We start from the raw sequence: 25,267 nt of genomic DNA on the forward strand, positions 1-25,267 counted from the left end.
ACATTTTAGATGACCAACACATTGTCCAGGCGATTAACCCTACACCTTTAATATACAAGCTTGATTTGCTAAAACCTGAAACAACATGGCTGACCACATTCCCAATTTAAAAAATCCTAGTTGAAAACACGGAAATCATTTATATGGATCCAACCGTAAAAAGACTAAAAAATACTGGAAGCACTATATATAAGAGCTAAATATCCAAAAATTAACAATGTAAATTTTTAAAGCAGTAATAATATTCTTAAGTACTTGCAAAAAATACAAAAGAAAAACAGATGGACGAAAACGACTATGGAACTTTCTTACACAATTTTGACTAAAATATTGGAACGACCATACGAAAAATTGAGAAATTACAAAAATGAAACCGATTAAGCAAAAACACTCAGTGCTGTTCAACAATGTCTGTCTAAATGAAAAAAATGCTGCCTAAATACATACACATACATACATATATATATATATATATATATATATATATATATATATATATATATATATATATTATCATGTTTTTGGTGGACAATATTCAAGCAAAGGTGCGTGGTCCACAGAGTTTATAATTATATAGATTGATTAAAAAAACAATGAATTTGAAAAATAGCAATTTTTTAAAAATTATCTGATAAGTAAATTTATTTAATTTTGATTTTGTGAAAACTGTAGGAGTAAAGTGACTTTACTTCTACAGCTTCACAATTTCATGTTCAATTAATAAGATCAATAAAATTGGAAAGACGATCTTGTAACATGCTCGATCTTAAATAAGGGACTATGTATAGAGGAGCTTATGCCGCAGTTTCAATGCAATCTTTCTGTAACATGCTCTTCTTTCTATTGTAAGTATACAACCGTTTGTTTTTTTCATAGGAGTTACCACTTATCAGGGCCCAGAGGCACTCGAGGATAAGAGTTATTGAGTGTACAGTAGTCAATGGGATAATATCGCAGTAATCGTTAGTCATGGAAATTTAGTAAATTGGATTAAGAGGACGGTTCATTAAGAATTTGTTTACGTTGGACTTGCTGACTAACAAATTGTAGTCAGCTGGGAAGCAGGCAAACGGAACAGAGTTCCACAAGCGTGCAGTTCTAAGAAAGAAACTTTGTTCATGGATTCTACGTTTAGGTTTAGGCACTGATAAAGGAGTGGGAGAAATAATTGACAGTGGTTTCAACCAAATAAGTGTTTTTCGTGAAAGTTTGGCAAGGGAGGACCATAGATTGGAGCTTAGATGTCTTATTTATTATCGGCCCTTAAATGTAATAACAAGGGCTAGGACAACAGCATATTCTTTTAAGTGTTTTGATTCTCGAGTATGTACCCTGTATGTCTTATATATAGAGTGATGTGATTCTCGGTTGATTAACTGTGTCTAACTGTGTCGGATATATTCTTGTCAAAACAATGAAAAGAATATGCTGTTTTCCTAGCCCTAGTAATAACACAAATGATGGGAACTCTGGCTTATATCGGATACAATATAACCATTGCTACAACTGGAATGTTACATTTTTGAAAAAAAATTAAGTCATGTGCTCAGAATAATTGTTAATTGAAAACAATAACAACAAAAGTTAAAAGTTGTACGAGATTTTTTACATACGTGGTATGCCAAATCTATGAAAAGAAACACTCCAGCCTTAGAAAATAGGATATAAAAACAAAATTTTTATTTTCGAGTTGAACGAAAAATATTTCAAGTCAGGTTTGGAAATCTAAATCGTTCGACCACAGAAAAAAAGAGAAAATCCGACAAAAAGTTCTGCTGATTTTTCTTCGTGTTTTATTCGTTAATCAGAAACATAAAAATAAGTTTGAACGAGCTTATGGTTTTTCTCTTGCTAAACAATTAAAGATTTATCTTCGAGTTAGAAAATTTACAACTGTGCAAGAAAAATTTAACAACCAAACAAGTGACGAAAATTCGATAGCCTATTTTAGGGGTGAAAATAAAGGAATTTAAAAGTGGAATATTGGATATCATTAAACATCAATAAGAACACCAGCTTTGACTGGAAGAGAAATTCCAAAAATATCAAACAGAATAAATAGAATATCAGAAGAAAATGGAATAGAAAAGCTTTGTCTATAAGAGAAACTTCAAGAAAAAAAAATTCCAATAACAATTAGAATAAGTGAAAAAAATTGAGGAAATGTTTGTTCATATCCAACGAGAACAGAAAAAATTATACAAATTATCGAACAGGGCTTTAAAATGCTGAAGATGAGAACGCATTTTTACAAAACCCTATTTGGAGTGATATCGATAATTTTAATAATGACTTTAAAATGAAATGATGTTTGCTTCATATTTTAGACGATACACCGTACGAATTAAACTGATTTTTTTTTAATTTTCATTTACAATTTAAGAATATTGGGTATAAAAAATGACAGCGTAAAAATTGCATTGCGGCCATTTTTCTTTGTGTTCACGTACCGGTTTACAGTGCTTGTTTTTCAAGCCGAATAAACATTTTACATAAGTAAAAACACTAAACGCCTAACTAGCTTGCCTTTAATAACATTTATTTGTTATATATTTGTTTTATTTACAACTTTTTCGAATCTCTGTAGATTGTAAAATATACCCAAGAGACTTTATCAGAATGATTGACTTTCAAGGAAAATAAATTAAGGCCACAAGTGCAGTAGGAAATGTATGTTGTATTTCTGTTCCTTTATTAGAGGGGAATATCTGTAGTGTGTGTAGGGCGAGACATTTTTAAATCTTTTCAACTGACCTGTGATTGGTTGAAATTAAAAGTAAAAAAATAATGAAATAAGTAAAAATGTAGCATGATTAAAACGACTAAGGTTTTTATTATTATTATTGTTGTTGTTGTTGTTGTTGTTGTTGTTGTTGTTGGCTCACAGGGAGCTTTTCACACAGGTCATAAAGGATCTCTCCTTGAAAACAACCTGTGGTGTTCTCTGAAAGCTGAGTGACAACACGTTTCCCCAGTTTTCCAGTGCTCTTCACCTCTTCTGATAACATTTGCAAATGAATTTGCATTATCGCAACAGCCGCCCACCATCGATCTCTCGTTAGCATCGGCCATTGGTCTCCACTGGAATTTGAGTGGCAATAAGCCTCCCCAAGGTCCCAGTTCTCTTCGCACTAGTGGCTCCAGTGTATTAGTCCCAGCATTCAAGGGTTTTCCTCAATATTTCATCTGTTTTCATTATTGTTATTCGTTGTATATTTCCAGTCATTCCTCTGATTCGACTTTCTCCCATTCTTTTTTCAAAGTTTTTCGAAATTGTTCCTAGTGCACCTACTATTATAGGTAATATCTTGAATTTTCTATCATCTATATCCCTTTCAGTTCTCTGGCTAGCTCTGTGTATTTGTTCCGTTTCTCCTTTTCTTTCATATTTGTCCCATGGTCAGCTGGAACAGCAAATTCTACGATTTGGCAGGCCTTTTCTTTCATCATCATCATCATCATCATTGTTATTGTTGTCGTCATCATCATCATCATCATCATCATCATCGTTGTTGTTGTCGTCGTCGTCATCATCATCATCATCATTATTATCATCATTATTATTATCATTATTATTGTTATTGTTATTGTCGTCGTCGTCATCATCATCATCACCATCATCATTATTATTCACTAGGAGTTTTCACACAAGCCTTCATCAAGAATTTATCTTTCAGATCAACCCGTGGTGTTCCGTGAAGTCCGAGTGGCAACACGTCTCCCCAGATTTCCAGTATTCTCTACCTCTTTCAATAACCTTTGCAAATGAATTTGTGGTATCGCAACAGTCATTTACTATTGATCTCTTACTGGCAATGACCATTGGCTTTTACTTGAAATTTGAGTGACAATAAGCCTCCCCAAGATTCCAGTCCTCTTCGCACTCATCGAGTGGAAATCTGGTTAGTGCTTTCTCTCCTCAGTCTTTCCATTCTCCTTGATCTTTCATGACTATTTGATGTGGTGTCAGTTATTGCCAAAATTTGGGGGGTGAGTTCGGGAGGTAGTTTACAATTATACGGATTCAGTTTTCTTTATTCTGTGTGTTGTTTTTCTATCTTTTTCCTTTACTTCTGTGTTAGTTTCTGTGTGTCCGATTAGCGTTTGTAGCTTGTGTATTCATCTCCGCATTCAAGGGTTTTCCTTAACATTCTAGCCGTTTTCTTCATTGTTATCCATTGTGTTTTCAAAGCCATCCCTCTGATTCCAATCTTTCTCATTCTTTTTTCAAAGTTTTTTTTTTCAAAATTTCTCCTAGTGCTCCTGCTATTATTGGTGTTATCTTAACTTTCTTCATCTTCCAAATTCCTTTCAGCTCTCTGGCCACTTCTTTGTCTCCTTGATATTCACTCTATAGTCTGCTGGGACGGCAAAATCTATGATCTGACAGGACTTTTCCTTATTGTTAATAATTCTAGCATCTAGTCTTTTTGTATGGATGGGTTTATCTGTCTATACATCCCTTTCCTATAAGATTTTGTGATTTTTTTTTTTTTTAAGTATTGCTGCCGGTTTGTGTTTATACAATTTGTCTGCATGTTCAAGATGCAGTAGTCTGCATAATTCCCAGTGTACTGCCTTCTCTACTTGATCGTGTCTATTTTTGTGTTCTTTTGGGACTAGTTTGCTACATTCGCTTATGATGTGGTTTATTGTCCACAAAATCTGCATTTGCTGTTTTCTTGTGTCTTATCGATCTTGGTTTTGACGTGGTTGGTTTTAATTGTGTTATCTTGTGTAGCTTTTATTAGGGATTTAATTTCTCTGTTTAGGTTTCCTTTTGTAGCCATGTCAAGTGTTTTTATGGGTCTCATCTTTTGTCATCCTTATGAATCGTCCGTGTAACTGTTTCTCTTCCCATTTTTCTTTTTTTCTCTCATCTCTTACCTCTTTCTTTTCTGTCTTGTTCATTTTTTCAGTATCTTTTGCTGCGGTAATTATCCTTTCTGTTCCCTGCATTATGTATTTTACTCATTCTTTTGTGTGTATGTGTGTGTGTGTGTGTGTGTGTGTGTGTGTGTGTTTGTGTGTGTGTGTGTGCGTGTATGTATGTGTGTGTGTGTGTGTGTGTGTCATTCACAAAGTTTTCTATACAAAACAGTCCTCTTCCTCTGTCTTTCCTTTTCCTGTGGAATCAGCCAGCATCAGCCTTTGAGTGCATTGTACTGCTCATATGTTTCCTGGACAAGATTTCTCAGTTCTCCTTTGGTCCAACCTATAAACGGTTCAGAATATCTTACTAGTGACACTGCTCATGTGTTTATACCTTTTATTAGATTTCTATCATCATCATCATCATCATCATCATCATCATCATCATCATCATCAACAACAACAACAACAACAACAACAACAACAACAACAACAACTTCAAAGTGTTGTGATGTTTTACACCGGGGTTTCCCCCCTCAAGAGCAGGCTCTTATACCAAGAGGATAGCCAAAGAGTTAATTAGATGGAAAGCACCTGGCGCAGGATGTTTACTGAGTCAAGCAGAACTGACTTCTGGAGTACAGTGATGTTGTATCTGATTCCCAAGGAGTTCAGCTGTTTCATAAAATCATTAGGAATTGAGGCAAGCACACTTATAATTACACTGTGCAACAAATTTGAATTGAAAAAAAAGTACAAGACATATAAGACCTGTTTCGGTGTAAGAAAAGTATGCTGATTCCAAATCTGACATTTATTTCTCTGGATTAGGTACCATTTTCATGTACTTTATTATTAATTATTTTGAAAAAAAAACACCGAATTCACCAGTTTAAACAACATTTGTCCTCTTAACTCTCTTGTGTAGAGTGTCATCATCCTTTTTTAAATTCCAGCAGTAGTCTGCCAACATACCAGTGTTCCATTTTCCTTTAAAACTTTTTTCTATTAATGAAATATCTTGATGGAACCTTTTGCCATGTTCATCACTCACAAAAAAATCCAAATGAGAGTGGAGCACATGAACTTTTAGAGACATGTTACATCCCATATCATGAAAATGATGCAATAGATCATTCACAACTTGCACATAGTTTTCTGAACGATGTTTTCCCAGGAAGTTATCACAAACTTTCTTGAATGACTCAAAGGCACATTTTTCTTTTCTCGTGAGATGTGTGTTAAAAGTTTCATCAAGAACAATTTTGCGAATTTGGGGACCTATGAAGATACCTTCTTTTATTTTAGCTCGACTTAATGAAGGAAACTTTTCTGCAAGATATGCAAATGCCAAGGAATCCTTGTCTAGTGCTTTCACAAACTGCTTGAACAAACCGAGTTTAATATGCAAAGGTGGTAAATGGATTCTATCACTTTGCAGAAGTGGTTTGTGTTTGATGTTATGTTTTCCTTTCTCAATTTCATCTCTAGCAGGCCAGTGCTTGCGTACATAGTGTCCAGCTCTTGCTCAAGAGTCCCATAAGCACAAGAAGCAACAAAATTTAGTATAGCCTGGCTGAAGGCCAGTGAGCATGGCTATAACCTTGAAATCTGCACAAACATGCCATTTATGGACTTCATAATGTAGGCTTGATAAAATTGTTTTTAAATTTTCATATGATTCTTTCATGGTTATGCTGTAAGCTATAGGAACAGATGGCAGGGTGTTCCCATTGTGAAGCAAAACAGCTTTTATGCTTTCCTTGGATGCATCTAAGAAAAGTCGCCAGTTGGTGTTATCATATTGTATTTCCAGCTGTTCAAAAAGTCCAACAATGTCATTGCAGAAGCATAAATCATCTGCCAAAGTGAACAAAACATGCAAGTTTTGTGCACGTTTTCTGTACAATGTTATTTTCACACCTTTTCTAAGAAGATTTCGTTCTTTAAGCCTTGATGCAAGAAGTTCACTTTTGTCTTTGGTTAAATAAAGATCTCTGCATAAGTCATTTAGAGCATCTTGAGAAAATAGTATTGGTTTATTATTGGTTTCTGAATTAGAAAATTCTACTGTTTCATCACTGTAATGTTCATCCCCACTGCTTGAACTCCACATTTCCTGATCAGGGGGTTTTGGTACAGGTAATTCTTTTGAGTGCTCAACTGGGCGCATTGCTGATTGCAAATTTGGGTAAACAATGTGTTTCTTTTTTTTTTTTTGTACAGCCCGTATAGTCTTGCTGACAAAAATAGCAATCATTAGAATGATCTTTCTGCTCTCGCCAAATCATTGACACACCAAACTTCATGTGAACATTCTTTTTTGCATACCATGCGCTCAATGTTTTCACACATGTAAGGCAACAGGCATGAGGAGCCCATGACTTGTCTTGGTCTCCTATATCAAAATGAAAGTACGCCTTGTACAATTTCTTGATATGGCTGGTAATTCTGCGCCTTTCTTTAGCAAATGTTAATTCGCCACATATGTAGCAGAATTTGCTTGGATCATTTTTGCACCGTCTTGAAGTCATCGTCAAAACCTATACTGCATCTAAAGAATAAAGACAAGAAAAAAAGTAAATTGTTTTATAAAGAAAAATAAGGATTCCATAATGTGAACATGTTAAGCCATTATAAACGCCCACTAGCAAGTTATTAGATTCTTTCGTACATAAAGTAAGGGGTTGATAAAATTTCATTTCTATTTTTTGCATTTAATTTAGTAAATTTTCAGAAAAGAATGTATAAAATGCCCCTTTATGTTTAAAACATTAAAATACACAATAATCCGGTCTTTATTGTAGTTTTTAGTTAAAAAATACTTTATTAAATGGATATCTATTTTAACCCTCAAATTTTTCCCGTGTCCTACAAATAAGGTTCTGAGGCAGGTTTTAGCTTCTTTTCCTTGATTTTTTTAGCCTACATTAAAAAATGCCTTTCTTGACGAATACCATGGCTTTTCGGGAGGTGGTGAACACCAAACCATGTGCTACAGCATTATGTTTTTACTTTTGACAAAATTAGCCCTGGGTCTAGAAAATATTATGCTAACCAAGCTAGCTCTGTCATCTAGCTCTCTTAAATCTGGAAAAATAGCTCATTTCGGCTGACTTTAGCAAATAAATGATTCAAATAAATGATTTAACAAATAATATACATAATATGTGTATATTAAACTGTGTTTTTCTCTTAAGATTTATAATTTAATACACATAATATGTGACTGCAAAGTCGTCAGTAACCCATTTTTTGACGTTTTTACTGAAATTTACGACTGTGGCAATTTTGCACAAATTATACCTAATTCAACAAAAAGAAAGCCAGAAATAGAATTTCCACGTTACTAGGTATACAAAAATTGCTGCAGATATCCTGTACTTTTTTTAGTGTTGCACAGTGTTATTGGCACAATGAAAGTTTTCTTATTCCACAATCTAACAATCTCCTCAGTTTCCATAGTTTTTCATTCTTCTTCCCTGTTAAGTTGCTGTCATTTAGGCATAATAATAATATCGTTCGGGCAAGCCACATCAATAATTTGGCATTCATTGGTCTTTTTGTTCACAACTGGACTAATGAATGCTAAATTATTGATGTGGCTTGCCCGAACGATATTATTATTATTTAATTATTGTGGTTGTTGTTGTTCCTATTGCTATTATTATTGTTATTATTTGAATATTATCATTAATATTATTATTATTATTATTATTATTATTATTGACATTATGTACAAGGAACTGCTAGAAAGATAATGTAAGGCAGCTAACCTCGATCTAAATTCAAATTTTGTTCTGTCAGTATGAGTTTGCTGATTTAAGCAGATAAGTTGTAGAAACCATTCCGTTGTTTAATAGTGTTGGAGTTTTATGATGGGCTGATACAAGAAGTCTTTGTGGATATTTATTTGTAACAAATTTTACTATTCTAACTTTTTCAAAACTATTTACAAATGAAAGTGCAGGCAGAAAAAATAGAAGTTTTTTCATTTCAATGTAATATAAATTTGTTTCAGGTTGAAATTTTTTTTAAATGTTTTTTTTTTTTTTTACTTTTTGAAGGATTTGTGGGAAGCAAATCAAATAAACCAAGAAATGATTGAGAATATTAAGCAAAATGATGCTAGAAAAACGCAAGTAAGAATGGATTTCTGTTTTTCATGCTTTCATCTAAAGATATTTTCAATTCGAATGGATTTCTGTTTTTCATGCTTTTATCTAAAGATATTTTCAAGTCGTATCATCAATTCGTATCTCATTCCAAAACTTTTTTCACGTCTTCTCTAAAACACGTTCTGCGCCCTATGTGGTTTCAGTGCAAACTATGTAGATCGAGATTGAATTAAAAAAAATTTTAATTTAGTAAACTGAATAACAGAATTCAACACAACAAAATTAGGAAGGGAACCTTCTCTTCAATGGACATTCTAACAACATTTGATTAAAAATCCGACATGCATCATTGACATTTACTATCTGGAGTTGTGATCACTTCAGGGGTCACTAAAATATTCTCTAGGGTTTTTTTAAAATAAAAATACACATGTGTATCGATCATCTGTTTCATAAAACACTTTTTTTCACTAATAATTAGCATAAATATCCCAAAAAAATGAATCATAGGAAAACCCTAAAAATATATGGAAGTGATCCCTGAAGATTGAACTTTCTATATGATCTTCGGACCCACCCTCAAACTCATGGTTGGAATTCTTGCAATGCAGAGCTAACCTCTCTTTTCCTTTTAGTAGGGAAAAAGGAAACATGTATTCAACACCCAAGGAAGGTCGCAGGGTGCAGCGACCGAAACGTTGTGTTAATAACACCCAAGATGAGAATAATTGTCCTATTAATCAAAACAATACAAATGGATCTGATTATATTAAATATTCGTCCAGCATTACTATACAAATTAATTTTCATAAGAAGACTTTCACATCAAACCTTGTCAAAGGCTGTGGATATAGAAAGCACTACTGCTCTGGGTTCGCCTGAATTATACAGTGTATGGTATATGCGTTCTGAGATGACCATTAGAATATTCACAGTAGAACAGACTTGCCTAAATCGATACTCTTAGTGTAGAATGAAGTTATACATTTACGAGGTGGTGAGCTACTGTTAGATTTATAAATTATTCAAACATTTTAGCCCGGCGTTTCCCGGGTGTTTGGAGGTGTATGTTGAGCAAAAAAAAAAAAAAGAACAAAAAAGCGGTCAATTTTTTTAAAACTTTGATCCCTATTATGACCCCTTAACATTTATTGTTTTGGGCTCACATCAAGTTATTAAATTAGATCCATGTCCAAGGAATCTATATCTAAAATTTCAAGTGTTTAGACCCCAAATTGTCGGAGGAGTTTGGTAGGGTTCTCAAAGGTCAAATTGTTGAACTTTGACCCCTTAACCGCCAAACTTCTGGCTAAAAACCGATCACAAAGATTTTCCCAAATCTCACTACACTGTATATCAAATTTCGAGTCTGTAGACTTAAAATTGACAGTTATTGCGTTGGAAAATGTAGACACACACACAGAGACAGACACACAGACACGTTCACTTATATATATATATAGATTCAAACATTTTAGCCAAGAGTGAAAGGAGACTGATGAGATGTGATTTTGGGAGTCAGTTTTTAATTAGAATTCTTTAAACACCAGTATCAGAGAGGGAATTTTCCAACTATTAGAGAGGTAATATTCTTATAAAGTTCGAAGACGACGAGTCAGCTCATCAGAGCATTTTTTATTACTATAATAGGAATAAGATGCTACATTTAATGAAAAACAAAATCTGAGAGAAAAGAAAAATGTTTGCTACCAAATCAAAACATTTCCAGAAGGTGAAAAGATGCAGAAAATTTTTGCTGACAATTTTGTTGCTTAACCAATCTGAACGACTGTGTTGTCTTTTAGCAATTTTTTTTTTTTAATTTCCAAAATAAAACCATCATAATTGAATCCATTACACGAATTGAACATCATTTTTTGATTGACTTGAAAAATTTATTGCTTTTTTTTTTTTGTAAGTTGATCTCAATTTTCCCCTTGTTTCCCAGGAAAAGAACAATGAGATTTTGGGTTACGATAAGCAGTTAAGTACTCTACTTATGAGCCTGGAAACGTGTCAAAACGAAGCTCTTTTTTTGGAATCAAAATGGAGTCACATCTGGAAAACAACTTCACAGGCAGCAGCAAAGTCACAACAAATAAAAATGTTTGTATTTCAACACTTTTTTTGTTTTGTTTTTTTGGTGTGAGATTATCAAGAATTTTTTTTTTGTTTTGTTTTTTTGGTGTGAGATTATCAAGAAAATTTTTTTTATTTTTTGGTGCGAGATTATCAAGAAAATTTTGGTCCCCCGATTTATCGGAAAGGGACCTGTGTTTTCAGTGGCGTCCATGCTTCCGTGTGTCCATTAGTCCGGACTATTGCCAGATAACCGTCCATTAGTTTTTCCTGAAATTTGGCCACAAATTGTATTTCATTAAATAGATGTGCACAGTGAAAAAAATTTTTTTTTTAAATTCCAGTTGCATCCCCAGATCAAAAATGACCCAAAATGGTAAAAAAAATGACACGTTTTTCCCAATAACTTTTGATCCCTCCATTAGATTTTTTTTTAACTTGGCCAAAATGTGGAGCCCATTGTTCTTAACATAAATTGAGTATGGGTGACCCTGAAATTCTGGTTCATGTCCCGGGGACTTTCAGTGCTAAAAACGCCCCTTTTTGTGGCTCTTTTTCATATTTTTCAACAAAAACGTGATAAATCTGACTATATAGTGGTTTTTCACGGTGGTCAACTCAAATGTACATGTGTTGAGGCCTGAAACTGCACCGTTATCCATTTACACTGGGATTTTGCCCATTAGATTTTCCTGAAACTTGACCAAAATGTGGAGGCCATTGTTCTTAATATAAATTCAGTATGGGTGACCTTGGCAAAATTCTGGTTTGTATCCCTCTGTTATTTAAAAAAAAAAACATGCCTTTTCGGAGCTGTTTTTTCATATTACTCCAGAACTTGATATGTACGTCTATATAGTAGGTTTCCACGGTGCTGGATTCAAATATACATGTCTTAAGGTGTGAAACTGCATTGTTTGTCCATTTTCACTGGGATTCGACGTTCCAGGAGCTCAAAAGGGGTCACAAATGCCCCAAAATTGCAAAAAATGACACTTTTTACCCCAAAACTTTTGCCCCATCCATTATTTGAACCTTGGAATGTAGCTGTACTGTTATTCTTTTATATATATATATATATATATATATATATATATATATATATATATATATATATATATATATATAGTGAATAAAGGACACAAGACTATATTCCAAAGTTCATGATGTTGACCATCTTATAATTTATTCCTTTAATTCAGTTGACATTTACAATTCTTTTGTCATTTTTTTCACTATATTGCTCTGAAATTACATTGAGCTTCTTAAATAATAAGGATTGGTATATATTAGAAAAATATATTTTCACAGAAATATATATATATATATATATATATATAGTAATTTATAAAATATATATGGCGATTAAGCTACACTGAATATTTGGCGTTTCATCCACTATAGGATTCGTCAGGCTTATGCGCGAATTCTGTGGTTGTTTCTCATTTTTATATATGTTGAAGATTTTAGTTAGCCAATCAGCTTTCTAGTATCCACCGCACCCCTTCCTATCAGCCAATGGGCATGCATTTTATCGAACAAAGGATCTGTTTTAGAACTAGGTTAGTGGTTTAAGGCAGACGATTTTCCTCATTTCTGCTCTTTTTTTTTTTTTCATATATAAATATATATATGTGTACACACATACATGCACATACATACATACAGATATATATATATATATATATATATATATATATATATATATATATATATACACCGAAGCAGCACTCACTCAAGGCGGGTTGAACTGGCTTCTTCCAAGCAAAGAAGTTTCATGGGAATGTCAAATTCACAAGCAGTTTCACAATTACTTGTATATCCTTGTCACGAAAGATGGTGGCGTTAGCTTTTTTGCAGTTCTTGCAGGGAACTCTCAATGTTTTCCTACGTATAATACCTAGTATTCCCAAATAGTTACTCATCTGCTATTGACCAGGCTCAACGTTGCTTAACTTCAGTGATCTAACAATAACAAGAGATGCTTATTGATCTTAGTCCTGAAAGTAGAGAACAGTAAACAGGAAGAGAGTTTCACAAGTCTGCAGTTCTTGGGAAAAGGCTACTGGAATAGTAAGATGTATTACAAGGTACCTGAACAGTGAATTGATGAAGACCATGATTAACTAGTAAAAACGGTCTTGAAAAAATGGAGGCAGGGAATAACACATGTCATAATAGTATTTGTAGAAGAGACTGAGAAGAAGAAAAGGCAAGGCCAACCAAATTATTAGTGTTGGGACAATTAATCAGAATCGGAATCGGGAATTGGAAAAATCAGAAGATTTCGGGGGTATTGGAAACGGTATCAAAATTGGAAAAATTGATGCCCATTTTCCAATGTCAAAACGATTCTTTTAATTGTCTTTTCTTTTTTTTTCTTTTTTTTTTTTTTTTTTGTTTAAACCAAAATCTTTCATTGCTGGTAATGATAAAATAATAAATATTTATTGATTTTAAATTACCAATAAAGCTAAAATTGATAGATCATCCGCCACAAGTATATTTTGACGTTTGGGAGAATATCTGCATATTTAACATGTGTTTTTACGAAAATCGGGTAAAATAACAACTTCTATAGTTAAATAATTATAAATTTAAAGAATCAGAATCGGGAATTTAGCACGGAATTGGTAATAGTAGCAGAATTGGGAAAAATATCCAAATCGCCCAATCACTTCAAATTATAGATACTCTTCTGCTATGAGTCTATTAAAGCACAGTCCATTAATGTACTCATAAAAAAAGGCACAGGGATGTGACGTTGCGACGATGGAACAAATATTGCTGCCATGACACAAGTAATCAAAAATATTCCTTTCAGAGTTATGTCCCCTGCGTTTAGACTCTTACTGCCTACTTTATAACGTCTAAAAAAAAATGCAATTTTACCAAATTTTCCATAAAAATTACTTTTAACTATAAATAACTTTCTACTCTATGTTGGTTGGTTGGTTGTTTTTTTTTTTATGGCATATCAACCCTTGTTGGGTTATTTAATGCCGAATCCAAAGATTTTGAAGAAAAAAAAATTTTTTTCTCAAATGGAACAGATTCACCAACTTTATTATAATAACAGTACTCCATGCAAAGGCTGATATAGTTTCACTTGGAGGCTTAAAAAGACGTTTTTAATAGCTACAAAAATCTAGCCAATGATAAGTGTTAGATTTCAACCAAAAAAAAACAGTAATTCTTCCCGCTTTGTCTGAAGCATTGCTTATGGAATGTGAGGACTAAAAGACATAATAAGAAAAACAAAAGATACGAGACTACTGAAAGTAAGCCCATTGTCCACTTTCTACTCTCTATAAAATTCTATATACTACCGTACTTTGGGATAATTGCGCAAAATCCAGGGGTAATTGCGCCAACTAAAAAAAAGTGCTCTCCATATGTGTGGTTGACAAAAGAGCACTTTTAGCTAGTTTGCGCAATTACTCCAGACTTACCGAAGTTACCCAAAAGTATGGTATTATATTTATATATAGATATATAGTAACATTACATTTATATATATTATTATATTTATATATAGATATATATAATATATATTTATATACTATTATATTATGTATAGATATATATAAATAAAAAATATGTCAATAAGTATGCATTGGTCTTTGTTATGTAATGTTTTCATCAAAGAGTAATCAATAAACTAAATAAAATAAAAGTTTTTTAGTGTTCTTTTCTTTTATGTGGTTTTCGCGTTTTATTCATTGAATTATTTTCTTCTTTTTTATGGTCAGCAACAAGCTTAAATATTCGTTGTGGTTATAAAATGCGAATTACTTTTTCTTCTTTTCCTCTTCATTACTGACTGACTTTGCCATTTTCATTTCGTCACCTTTTTCGCTTCTTTTCATGCAGACAGATGACACAAGGGAGACGTTCGTTGAGTTTTCTTCAAGGTTTTATTTGGAGATAATTTACTTAGGAGAAAGAGAGACTAATATTACCTTAATAATTATTTACTTCTTAAACTTAACTTTCTATTTGAGGAAATGAGTAACGCAGACAAACAGAGACATCGAAGTAGCATTCGCTGAAATTATTAGTTATCTACATCATTGGCATCATTCAACTATGTTTTATCTATCGTTTGACCTGTTGCCTCTACTTTATTTTTACAAAGGAGTCGCCACTTATCAAGGCCCAGAGGCCACTCGAGGATAAGGGTTAATGAGTGCACAGTGATCAAGGGGAATATGTCAGTCATCGTTGGGAGTGCCAATTGGATTACTTAAGGAGATGGTTCATCAAGAATTTGTTCACATTGGACTTGAAGAGAACCATATTGTGGCGTGGAGTTCTTATAAAGAAGCTTTGTTCATGTAATCTACGTTTAGGTTTAGCCATAGATAAAGAGTGGGTGAAATTATTGATAGTGGTTCGGCTAGATAAGTGTTTTTCGTGAAAGTCAGGCCAGGGGGGACAATAGATTGGAGCTCAGACGAGTACTTGCCATGAGAATAACGATAAAACAGACAGGGTCGCGACGTCTCTTCTGTGGGAAAGAGGTTGCAGTAAAGAGAAAAGGGTATCCCCCCACGAGGCTACGAAGTCTCATTCAATCCAGGGAACGATTCTGTTTTACCAACCTGGGTTATCTTGACATATACTAAAAGTGACTATTGTCGAAATTCACACTAACTAGCTTAATTGCTATAGATGTGGGGTCTTTAAATATGTAACAGTTATACAGGATACTTTAACAGTAATCAAATAGAGATAAATATTAATAAAAAAAAAATTTTAATATGACTACTCATATCTGTAATAGATTCTATCAATCAAATTTTATCAAAGATTTTATTTTTTTATTTTTTGTAAATTGTAAAAATTATTTAGTTTTTCAATTTTGCATATTATTATTATTATAATCCTATTGTTTTCTTCTCTTTCTTTTATTAGGGCCACTCTGAACATGTTTAACGTGATTAAAGCACATCAACGGAAATTAACTCCAGAAGACATTACAACGTTACAACAACTCGATCATGTAAGGATTTTATTTTGGAAATAATTTTTTAGGGTCTAAAAATAATCTGTCAAAATTTTCTCATTTTCGAAATTTATGTTTTTAAGCATCTACTTTATAAGCAATAGGTTCCTTTCAACATTTATAGAAAATTTATACATATATATATATATATATATATATATATATATATATATATATATATATATATATATATGTGGATACATTTTTCTTGCTAACTAGCAGTTCTTTGCATGGATTGATTTTGACAAGGGTCAAACCGACAACTACATTGTCAAAAGAACTTTGCAGCTAATTCTACCCTTTGCGACCAAAGCTGCCAACCTCCAATATTTCCTCCTGTATAAGAAAACATGCTATGTGATATACAAATATCCGTACATGATGTTGCCAAGCTAATTAAAAACTTTGATTCCAATAAAGCAACCGGCCCTGATGGTATTCAAATTATAGTATTCAAAAGACTTCAACCAGAACTAGCGCCCATCCTTACAAAACTGTTTAAACGTTGTCTTAAGGAGAATTGCTTCCCATCACCCTGGAAAATCTCATCAGTATACCCTGTATTTAAGAATTCAGGTGATCGCTCATCTCCCTCTCATTACAGGCCAATAAGTCTCCTGTGCGTCATGCGTAAGTTGCTGGAATCTGTGTTAAAAAGAGAAGTAATCAACCATCTCAACAAAAATAACCTTCTTAGTGACATGCAATATGGTTTCCATTCTGCTAGATCTACAGCAGATGTGCTTACAGTTATATCTCATAGGATTAGCGAATCTCTCGACGGAGGCTTCCTTTCTAGGGCAATTGCTCTTGACATATCAAAGGCCTTTGATAGAGTATGGCATAAAGGTTTACTTCATAAGATCTCCAGCTACGGTATAGCTGGAAATGTCTTCTCAATCATTAAATCATTTCTCTTTAATAGGTTCATAAGAGTAGTAGTTGATGGGCAGAAATCAGAAGCTCACAGTATTAATGCTGGAGTCCCTCAGGGGTCCATCCTGGGCCCAACTCTCTTCCTGATCTACATTAATGATCTTCCAAATCACATTCTTACATCATTCGTAGACATTTATGCTGATGACACTACTATCTATGGTAGCACATCTAAAACCGTAAACGACCAAGTTCTCTCTGATTCTCTCTCCTCTGATCTTGAGCATGTGGTACAATGGGGAAAGGAGTGGCTGGTTACTTTTAATGCATCTAAAACCAAGCTTTTATCTTTACATCATCAACGCTCTGATCCCTATCTGGCATCAATTGAAATAAATGGCTCTCGTCTTTGGGAGGCCTCATGTTTTGACAAGTTTCTGGGATTTTTTACTTCTGATCTTAAGTGGAACACATACATCAAATATGTTGCCAAGGCCGCTGGAAAAATGATGGGATCCTTCTATCGATCCAGTAGATATCTCACTGCTGATGCAATTCTCTATCTATATAAGAGCCAGATACGTCCAAGGATGGAATACTGTTGCCACATCTGGGCAGTAGCTGCTAGAAAGGACTAGTCCTGCCTTGATAGTTCAAAATAGACTTCGTAGCCTCGTAGGGGATGTCCTTTTCTCTTCCCTGCAACCTCTTTCTCACAGAAGAAATGTTGCGAGTTTGTCTCTGCTTTATCGTTATTTTCATGGCAAGTCTATGGTCCCCCCTCGCCAAACTTTCACAAGAAACAGCCGTCTAGCAGAAATCACTATCAATAATTTCCCCTACTCTTTAGCCCTGTCGGTGGGGCATTAGAATATGCCGACTGCCCCCCCCCTGCAGAGGGTAAAAGTCCCTCAATGGGGGTCCTGGATATGACCTTAAACTATATCCAGTAGTGAGAGCCCCAGCTTGTGGGCTTTAGGGAGTGTGGAGCCACCCTTTAATTACCATTGCTCCCAGGTCCACTCTGACCCGGAGTGGCAGTACCAACTATGGGTTAAATAGAAACCGACATGAAAACAACAAATATATTCTATTAAAAAAAAATTTTCTTCAAAATCTTTGGATTCGGCATTAAATAACTTGAAATGGGTTGATATGCCGTAAAACAAAAACAACCAACCAACCAATCCCCTACTCTTTATCTGTGCCTAAACCTAAACGTAGATTCATGAGCAAAGCTTCTTTATTAGAACTGCATGCCTACGGAATTGTCTTCCATTTTCCTGCTTTCCAGCTGATTACAATATGGTTGTCTTCAAGTCTAACGTAAACAAGTTTTTGATAAGCCGTTCCATATAAGTTAACAAATTTACCAAATTTCCATTACTAACGATTACTATATTGTACAACATCTACTGTACATTCTTTAACCCTTATCCTCAAGTGGCCTCTTGGCCTTAAAAAGTGGTGATGCCTATGTAAAGAATAAAAATAAAAAAAGACAAACCATGCAGATTAAATGTATAACAATGTGACCCGTCAAATAAGGCGACATAACATAGTCATTTGTGCGCAAAGAAGAAAATATATAATTCCAAAAACCCTATTGTCTGTAGGTATAAAAAAATCATTATTTATATCCAATATATATATATATATATATATATATATATATTGGATGGGGGTTCAAAGGTTGTCACAACCAAGGGTGATGGTGGGGATAAGCTCCCTCTCCCTAAAAAAACGTTGTATTTTGGCAAAGAAAAGAAAGCTTACCTGGTAGCAAGTGCTACCTAAAACATAAACAGGGTTTCATAAATAAAAATTTGAGAAAAACGAAAGTTTATAACAAAATATTTTTATACAAGAGAAAAGAATGTAAAGGTTCTTTTCATGTTAGTAATGTTCATAGTACATAGTGTTTGACGAAGAAATTCAAAATTTTCATAGTGTGAATATGTGTAAGTAATATAGGTAATTTGAGTAATTGGCAGCGTGGCATTTGTGTATGTGTGTCCATTTACCTTGTTGTGCTTAGTGCGTGTTTAAATGTGCACGAGTTGATGAAGCTAGTATGTCAGTCATTGGATCGTCTTCGTTTTTTTCTCTGCGAGGCATGAGGAGGGTAGTTGTTAAGTGACGTTATTGGCTTCTGGTTCCGAATTTTTGAGATAATGATTTATTATATTATTTGGATTCTTTGGACTACTGTTCTCATCTTGAATATCATTTTTGCAATGTTTCGGTCGATGTAACCTTTGACCTTCTTTAAGTGTATCTTGTCAAACTAAAGGGTTCCGTTCAACAGAAATATTCGCAAGTTCAACAAGATAACCCAAAGAAGGTAAGAGGTTACATCGACCGAAACGTAGTGAAAAAGATATTCAAGATGAGAACAATCGTCTGAATAATCCAAATAATACATTATTGGGTTCGTCTGTGTATATAAGAATTTCTTGGTTTGCACTGGCTTATTACTTTCACATGTATGTGTTACTTTCTAGAGTTTGGAAAGATTTCCATTGGTTCAGAATTATTTGAGTTAACAACTTCATGTTAAAACTTCTTTAGCTTTAGCTTTAGGAAGTGGAAGATCTTGTAAATCCAATCTTTTACAATTATTTCTGAATTTTATTAAAATTTTCTACACTATTTCTATTTTAATTTTATTAGATGATATATTGTTAGAAATATATTACTCTATTTGAAAAAGATTTCGTTTTGTGTGGTGGATTAATTTTTTTTTAAAACCCTTACCTTTAAATTTAGAAAGATGAAGCTGAAATATTGCCCTTTTTTTTTTTCTTTTTTTTTTTTTTTACTTTTACTTTCCAGATCCGAATATTTGGAGAAGATTTAATAACAATCACGAAAACTATTTCAAATCCCGAACATCATCGCCAAGAAGAAATTTCAGTCGCAAGATGAGTTTATTACTAGTCCGTCATCAGATGACGTTGCAATGAAAGTGTTTGAAATCTAAGTCTAGTCAACAGATGAACATGCACCACAGAAACATTTAACCCCCGAAAAGAAATAATATTTCAAATAATGAATGTTTCGACATAAAAGCTCACACTGCAAACGAAATCAAAATTTTAAAACAAAATAAATGTTTTTTATTATTGGAATTATTCGGACTACTATTCTCACCTTGCAATGTTAAAACTTATACCCGGTTATGGTTGATGGAACAAGACCAATCTAACCCCCTGCTATGGATTAAAACAAACGGTTCCCAAGTTCGATAAGATGTACCTGAAGAGGGTAGCTGGTTACATCGGCCAAATTATGCAAATAGTAGTCCAAATATTTCAAATACTATAATTTATTAATATTAATCTCAAAATTCCGTAATATAGAGAAAAAAAATGTTTTTATAATGAATAAAAAAAAAAATAAATGTACAGAAAAAAAGTTTGTGTTTCTTATTTTCTTCATAAAAATCGCTCCAGACAATGCATGAAGCCACTTGATGTGAGGAGTTACGAAAAAGGTGCCATTTGAAAAAATCTAGCCAATGATAAGTGTTACGTAGATATATTCTGTTGGGGTGTAAATGTTGAAAGAATTAACGAGAAAACTCGGAAACAGTGAAATGGATAATACATTAACAGAAATACCGACAAATAAGTTGAGTGGGAACTTCGCTCAACTGGAGGACAAGTAATGTTACGAATCTCTCCCTCTGAGTATTGACTGGAAAGTAGAACCTGCTAACCGAAAATGACGTCAGGAATAGGCCATCGTTAGAATCTGTAGTGGTGCCACCCCAACACATTCCGACCCAGAAAACATCAATTCTTCCCCCCTTGTCAGTAACATCCTTCATGGAACGTGAGGACTAATGGACACAATGAGGGAAGCGAGAATTATGAGGCTTCTGAAAGTAAACGTAAGATCCATTTTCTACTCATTTTTTTTTAATTAAAAAAAAGATTTTAATTAATTCCCCCAAATTCATACACAAAGATTTACCTTTACAAAAAACCGTTGATTAGTAAAAATTCCCATCTTATTCATATTTCGAACATTTGTTTCGATTTGGTCCCCTAGAATAGTAAAAAAAAAGAAAATTCTTTTATACCAAAAGTGAGGTCAAGTCCAAAAATTCAGTACACAAAGTTAACCCGCCGGAAGTGGACTCGGTTTAGCTAAAATATCGAATGGAACGTAAGTCACTAAATATGAAACGAAATATTTCCATATGAATATATTTTAAATATTAAAAAGAATATTTATAGAAATGTAAAAAATAAAAGTTTATTATTTTTTTTAGAGTTTCATGATAAAACAAAGAAGTGTTTCCATATGATTTCGTATTTCATTTCAGGCTTAGTAACTTCCGTTCCATATTTAGCTAAACCGAATCCACTGATAACTTTAACGCATCCAAAACTAAGTTTCTATCTTTTCACCTTCGTTGGCTTCAATTTAAATGAATGGCTCTCATCCTTAGGAAGCTCCCTGTCTCGACAAGCTTCTTGGGCTGACCTTCACTCTTTACATGAAATGGAAGACGTACATCACATCTGTTGTCAATGTCACTGATAAAACTGGTTGGATCATTCCATTACTCCAGAAGGTATCTCACACTCAACACAATCCCCTGTTTGTATAAGAGCCAAATATGTCCTAAGATGGAGTATGTTGCCACATCTCAGTTCCCTTTCTTGCCTTGACATGATTCAGCTTTGGAATCTAGTGGGCGAAGCCATCCTCTCCACCCTATTTCCTTTTTTCCATAGAAGAGATGTTGTGAGCCTGTCTCTGCTCTATCGTTATTTTCATGGCAGTTACCCAACCAAGTCTATATCTATAGTCTCTAGAACATCTGAAGCATACATACATCTAGCTACAACAGCTGCCAACAATGTCCCTTATCTATTGGGTCTGTTATGGAATATATATATATGATGATGAGTATATATATATATATGATGATGAGTACTGCTGAAAGCTTGATATGGATATCTAAAACTGTCCTAATTATTGGGCTTGAAACCGACGGTACCAATGACACATCTCATCTAACAACTTTCTGTACACAAAATACAAAATATAAATACGTTCTTATTTTTCGGATATTTTAATTGAGCACTCTGCTGGATTTCTTTTTCCGAAAAAAACTAATCATATATATATATATATATATATATATATATATATATATATATATATATATATATATATATATATATATATATATATATATATATATATATATATATATATATATATATATATATATATATATATATATATATATATATATATATATATATATATATATATATATATATATATATATATATATCGCTTGAAAAAACAACAATAACAAAAATCTAAATTTATAAGCGATAAAAATAAACAGTATAATTAATCTAGGGATTATGGCCTAACGGTTAAGGCACCGGACTGTGGTAAACATGGTCTGAGGTTCGATCCCTAGAAACAGTTGAACTACGCTGAGGTAATGACCTTGAAACACGCGTGTACATAGATTACTGTTTTAAAAATAATAAATAAATAAAAATGTTATATACGTCCAAATTAAAAAGGGACTTTCTAAGTAAATAAAAAAATGAGCTCCGAGGCGGAGCCAATATTAACCGTATGTATCGCTTGAAAAAACAACAATAACAAATATATATATATATATATATATATATATATATATATATATACAACCATGCCAATGAGAATAAAGTAAAAACTTAAAAACAAAGTATACAATAAAATATTTATTGTTTGCGAAATTAACTGCGTCTGCAGTGAAAGTATTTCATGAGGATGTGTATAAAGAGAATGCAAATAGAATTATGTTTGTTTGTAGAAAGGAAAGTTTACATACCGAATAGAGTATCTTTATAGATGTACACAAGACGTTTAGTCTGAAATTAAGTTCATGAGAATATGTTCAACAAAGTATGAGTAGAAGGATGCATCTGTGTGTGTGGGGGGGGGTAAGTAAACAACAGTCATATGTACAAGAATCTTTTATTTTCTCGGTAAGAATGTCAGTGGATGTTTTGCTCCACTTTTCGAACTTCGAGTAGTGGTAGCAAAACAGTAGCACCTTCTTTTCTGCAACAGACCACGGCTGAGCTTTTAAGCCTCTTGTGTTTTTCTTTCTTCTTGTTGCTGAATTTGATGTTTGGGGGCCAGGACCTCTGTTATCAAGGCCTGATGGCTGACCCTGGTTATCCTCTGTCATGGTTGGAGAGCCACTTCCAGAGTTCGGAAGGTTTACACCATTGTTTGCATCTTCCCGCCTGGCGTATGAACGGGTTGAAGGGCCCTTTTTATCCTGGGTGCCGACCTGCCAGTATGAGTTTTTATTTTCTTTCATATGTTGTTTTGATTTCCCCATTGTCCACGGCTTTTTATTTCTTATTCAAAGCTGCCCTTTATTGCTAAAGGGGGTGCCCCCGTCTGCAAACTGAGGGATGTGCTGGATGGCTTGAGGAGATAGCACACCATTTCTTTGAATATTTAGTCAGGGTTTACTTCCAATGAAGTGTCCTCATATCAGAATTTCTGACAAACCCCTGTACAGAGAGACCTTAGGCACTCGAGGATAGTGTCTAGTAGGCATTCAGTTTCTACAGATGTTGGTGAAATTTTTATCAAAGCAACCCTCAAACCAAAATATATGGTGTGTCACTATCGAGGCTAGCAGAGAAAGAGAATGTGTTTTGTTGTGCAGTGCTTTTTATAATCACTGAATAGCCACATCGACTGTTGTCAAAGGGAAGATAACTGAAAGCGCCCTTTGGTGTTGAATCTGTAATTATGTTGACAAAGGGAAGTAATGCTCCGGAATGAAGATCAAGGAATATTAGCATTTGTGAAAAAATATGTGGGAGGGGAGAGGGTTAATGATATGAAAATAAAAATGCAGATTTCTTACTGATATTTTTACTAAAAAACAACTTATCAAGGTTAAAAGCTACTTGAGGATAAACCTTAATTAGACGGATAGCCAATCAAGTAATGAAGAATATGATGAGAGGATTGAAAATGATGAATGGAATAAACGTTTTGAAAGCCAAACAGCTTCAAAAAAGGCAAAATCCGCAAAATTTGGCTTTACCCTTATCCTCAAGTGGCTTTCAGATCTAGATAAGCCCTGGAAACCTTGGAAAAGAATATGAAAGTGTTGTGGTGGCAACCACTTATTTGCATATGCGAATAACATAACACTATAAATGGCAAGCCTAGGTTGGCCTTGGTGTGTCTTACTCAAATGCCACCAGAAGTGACGCCGAAGAGCGTACATGTCCTCCCACCAAGACTCTCTGACTCGACACCGTCATTTGTACATATTGTAAATATACCTTTTCTTTAATACACTTATTATTGCGTTATCTTGTTGTCTGCGTCTTCATTGTATTTCCTTACTAATTATTGTTCAACCTTGCAACCACAACAGTTGGCGACGAGATATGAAGCGTCAAATATAACAATTTGACGAAGAACTATTTAAAAAAAAAAAAAAAAAAGCACAACGCAAAGGTTGACCATTTTTTTAAGGAATGCAAAGTGTTGACGAGCAAACGGATTTTACGCTAAAGAGAAGTTTCAACTCAAGTGAAAAAAAAAAACTCTAACGTGGCAAAAGCGACAATTTACGCCGTTTTCTGGGAATCCGACTTGCAAACGAATGTAAAAGTGAATTTTTGTTTTGTCGCTACACGACAAATCTTACTAAAGGACCAACTTGCAAACGAAAAGCGAACTTTGTTCTGTCGCAAAAACGACAGGTCAGACCCGTATTACGAAAAGCAAGGAAATAACCTACGAAAAAAGTTCACCAGTGGATTCTAATTACTGTTCTCCGTAAACAAAATAACTAAAGGACTTTTTAATTAATGTTTTGGTTGACGTCGGTACTAAAAGGAAATACCACAGCTAAAACTAAAATTCAAGGAAAGGATTTTTTTTCTTGAAGTTGTCACTGAATAACGGATAATACAGTAAAACGTCACGGAAAAAAAAGGTAATATCAATTTAAGAGGTATTTTAATTACTAAAATACTAGAGAAAAAAAAACTCAAAGAACTAAATGTACTGCATACATTTATTCAATTGTGACTCGATTAAAAAAAAAAAAAAAACCCAAACTTTTATTTTGTGGAAAGAGTTACTTATTAGTAAGTGCCTAAAAACAGAAAGTCAATTCCATTTCGTGATTCCAGATAAACCTGTTTTATTTTTTTTTGCAGCGTGACTCGCAAAAAGAATATATTATTGCAAGCAGCGATATTATTATTGAAAACAGGAGCTTACAGCAATTTGTTTTTTTGTTGTA

The 25,267-nt window shown here is 33.7% G+C and overlaps 1 protein-coding gene across 2 annotated transcripts in view; it reads left to right on the plus strand.

The window, feature by feature from the left end:
- The window catches only part of LOC145284825 (coiled-coil domain-containing protein 42 homolog), a 360,633-nt gene extending 340,271 nt beyond the window's left edge, over positions 1-20,362 (plus strand). For both annotated transcript variants that reach the window (XM_080133795.1, XM_080133794.1), the window contains exons 6-9: positions 8,940-9,014; positions 10,939-11,096; positions 15,987-16,074; positions 19,789-20,362. In XM_080133795.1, the coding sequence (XP_079989921.1) occupies positions 8,940-9,014; positions 10,939-11,096; positions 15,987-16,074; positions 19,789-19,881 (414 nt within the window). In that variant the 3' untranslated portion in view covers positions 19,882-20,362. The remainder of the gene's footprint in view (positions 1-8,939; positions 9,015-10,938; positions 11,097-15,986; positions 16,075-19,788) is intronic.
- Positions 20,363-25,267: the final 4,905 nt, after the last annotated feature.

The sequence above is a fragment of the Euprymna scolopes genome, chromosome 9 (assembly GCF_053919585.1).
Source record: "Euprymna scolopes isolate OS-2025 chromosome 9, ASM5391958v1, whole genome shotgun sequence".
Taxonomy (NCBI): Eukaryota; Metazoa; Mollusca; class Cephalopoda; order Sepiida; family Sepiolidae; genus Euprymna; species Euprymna scolopes.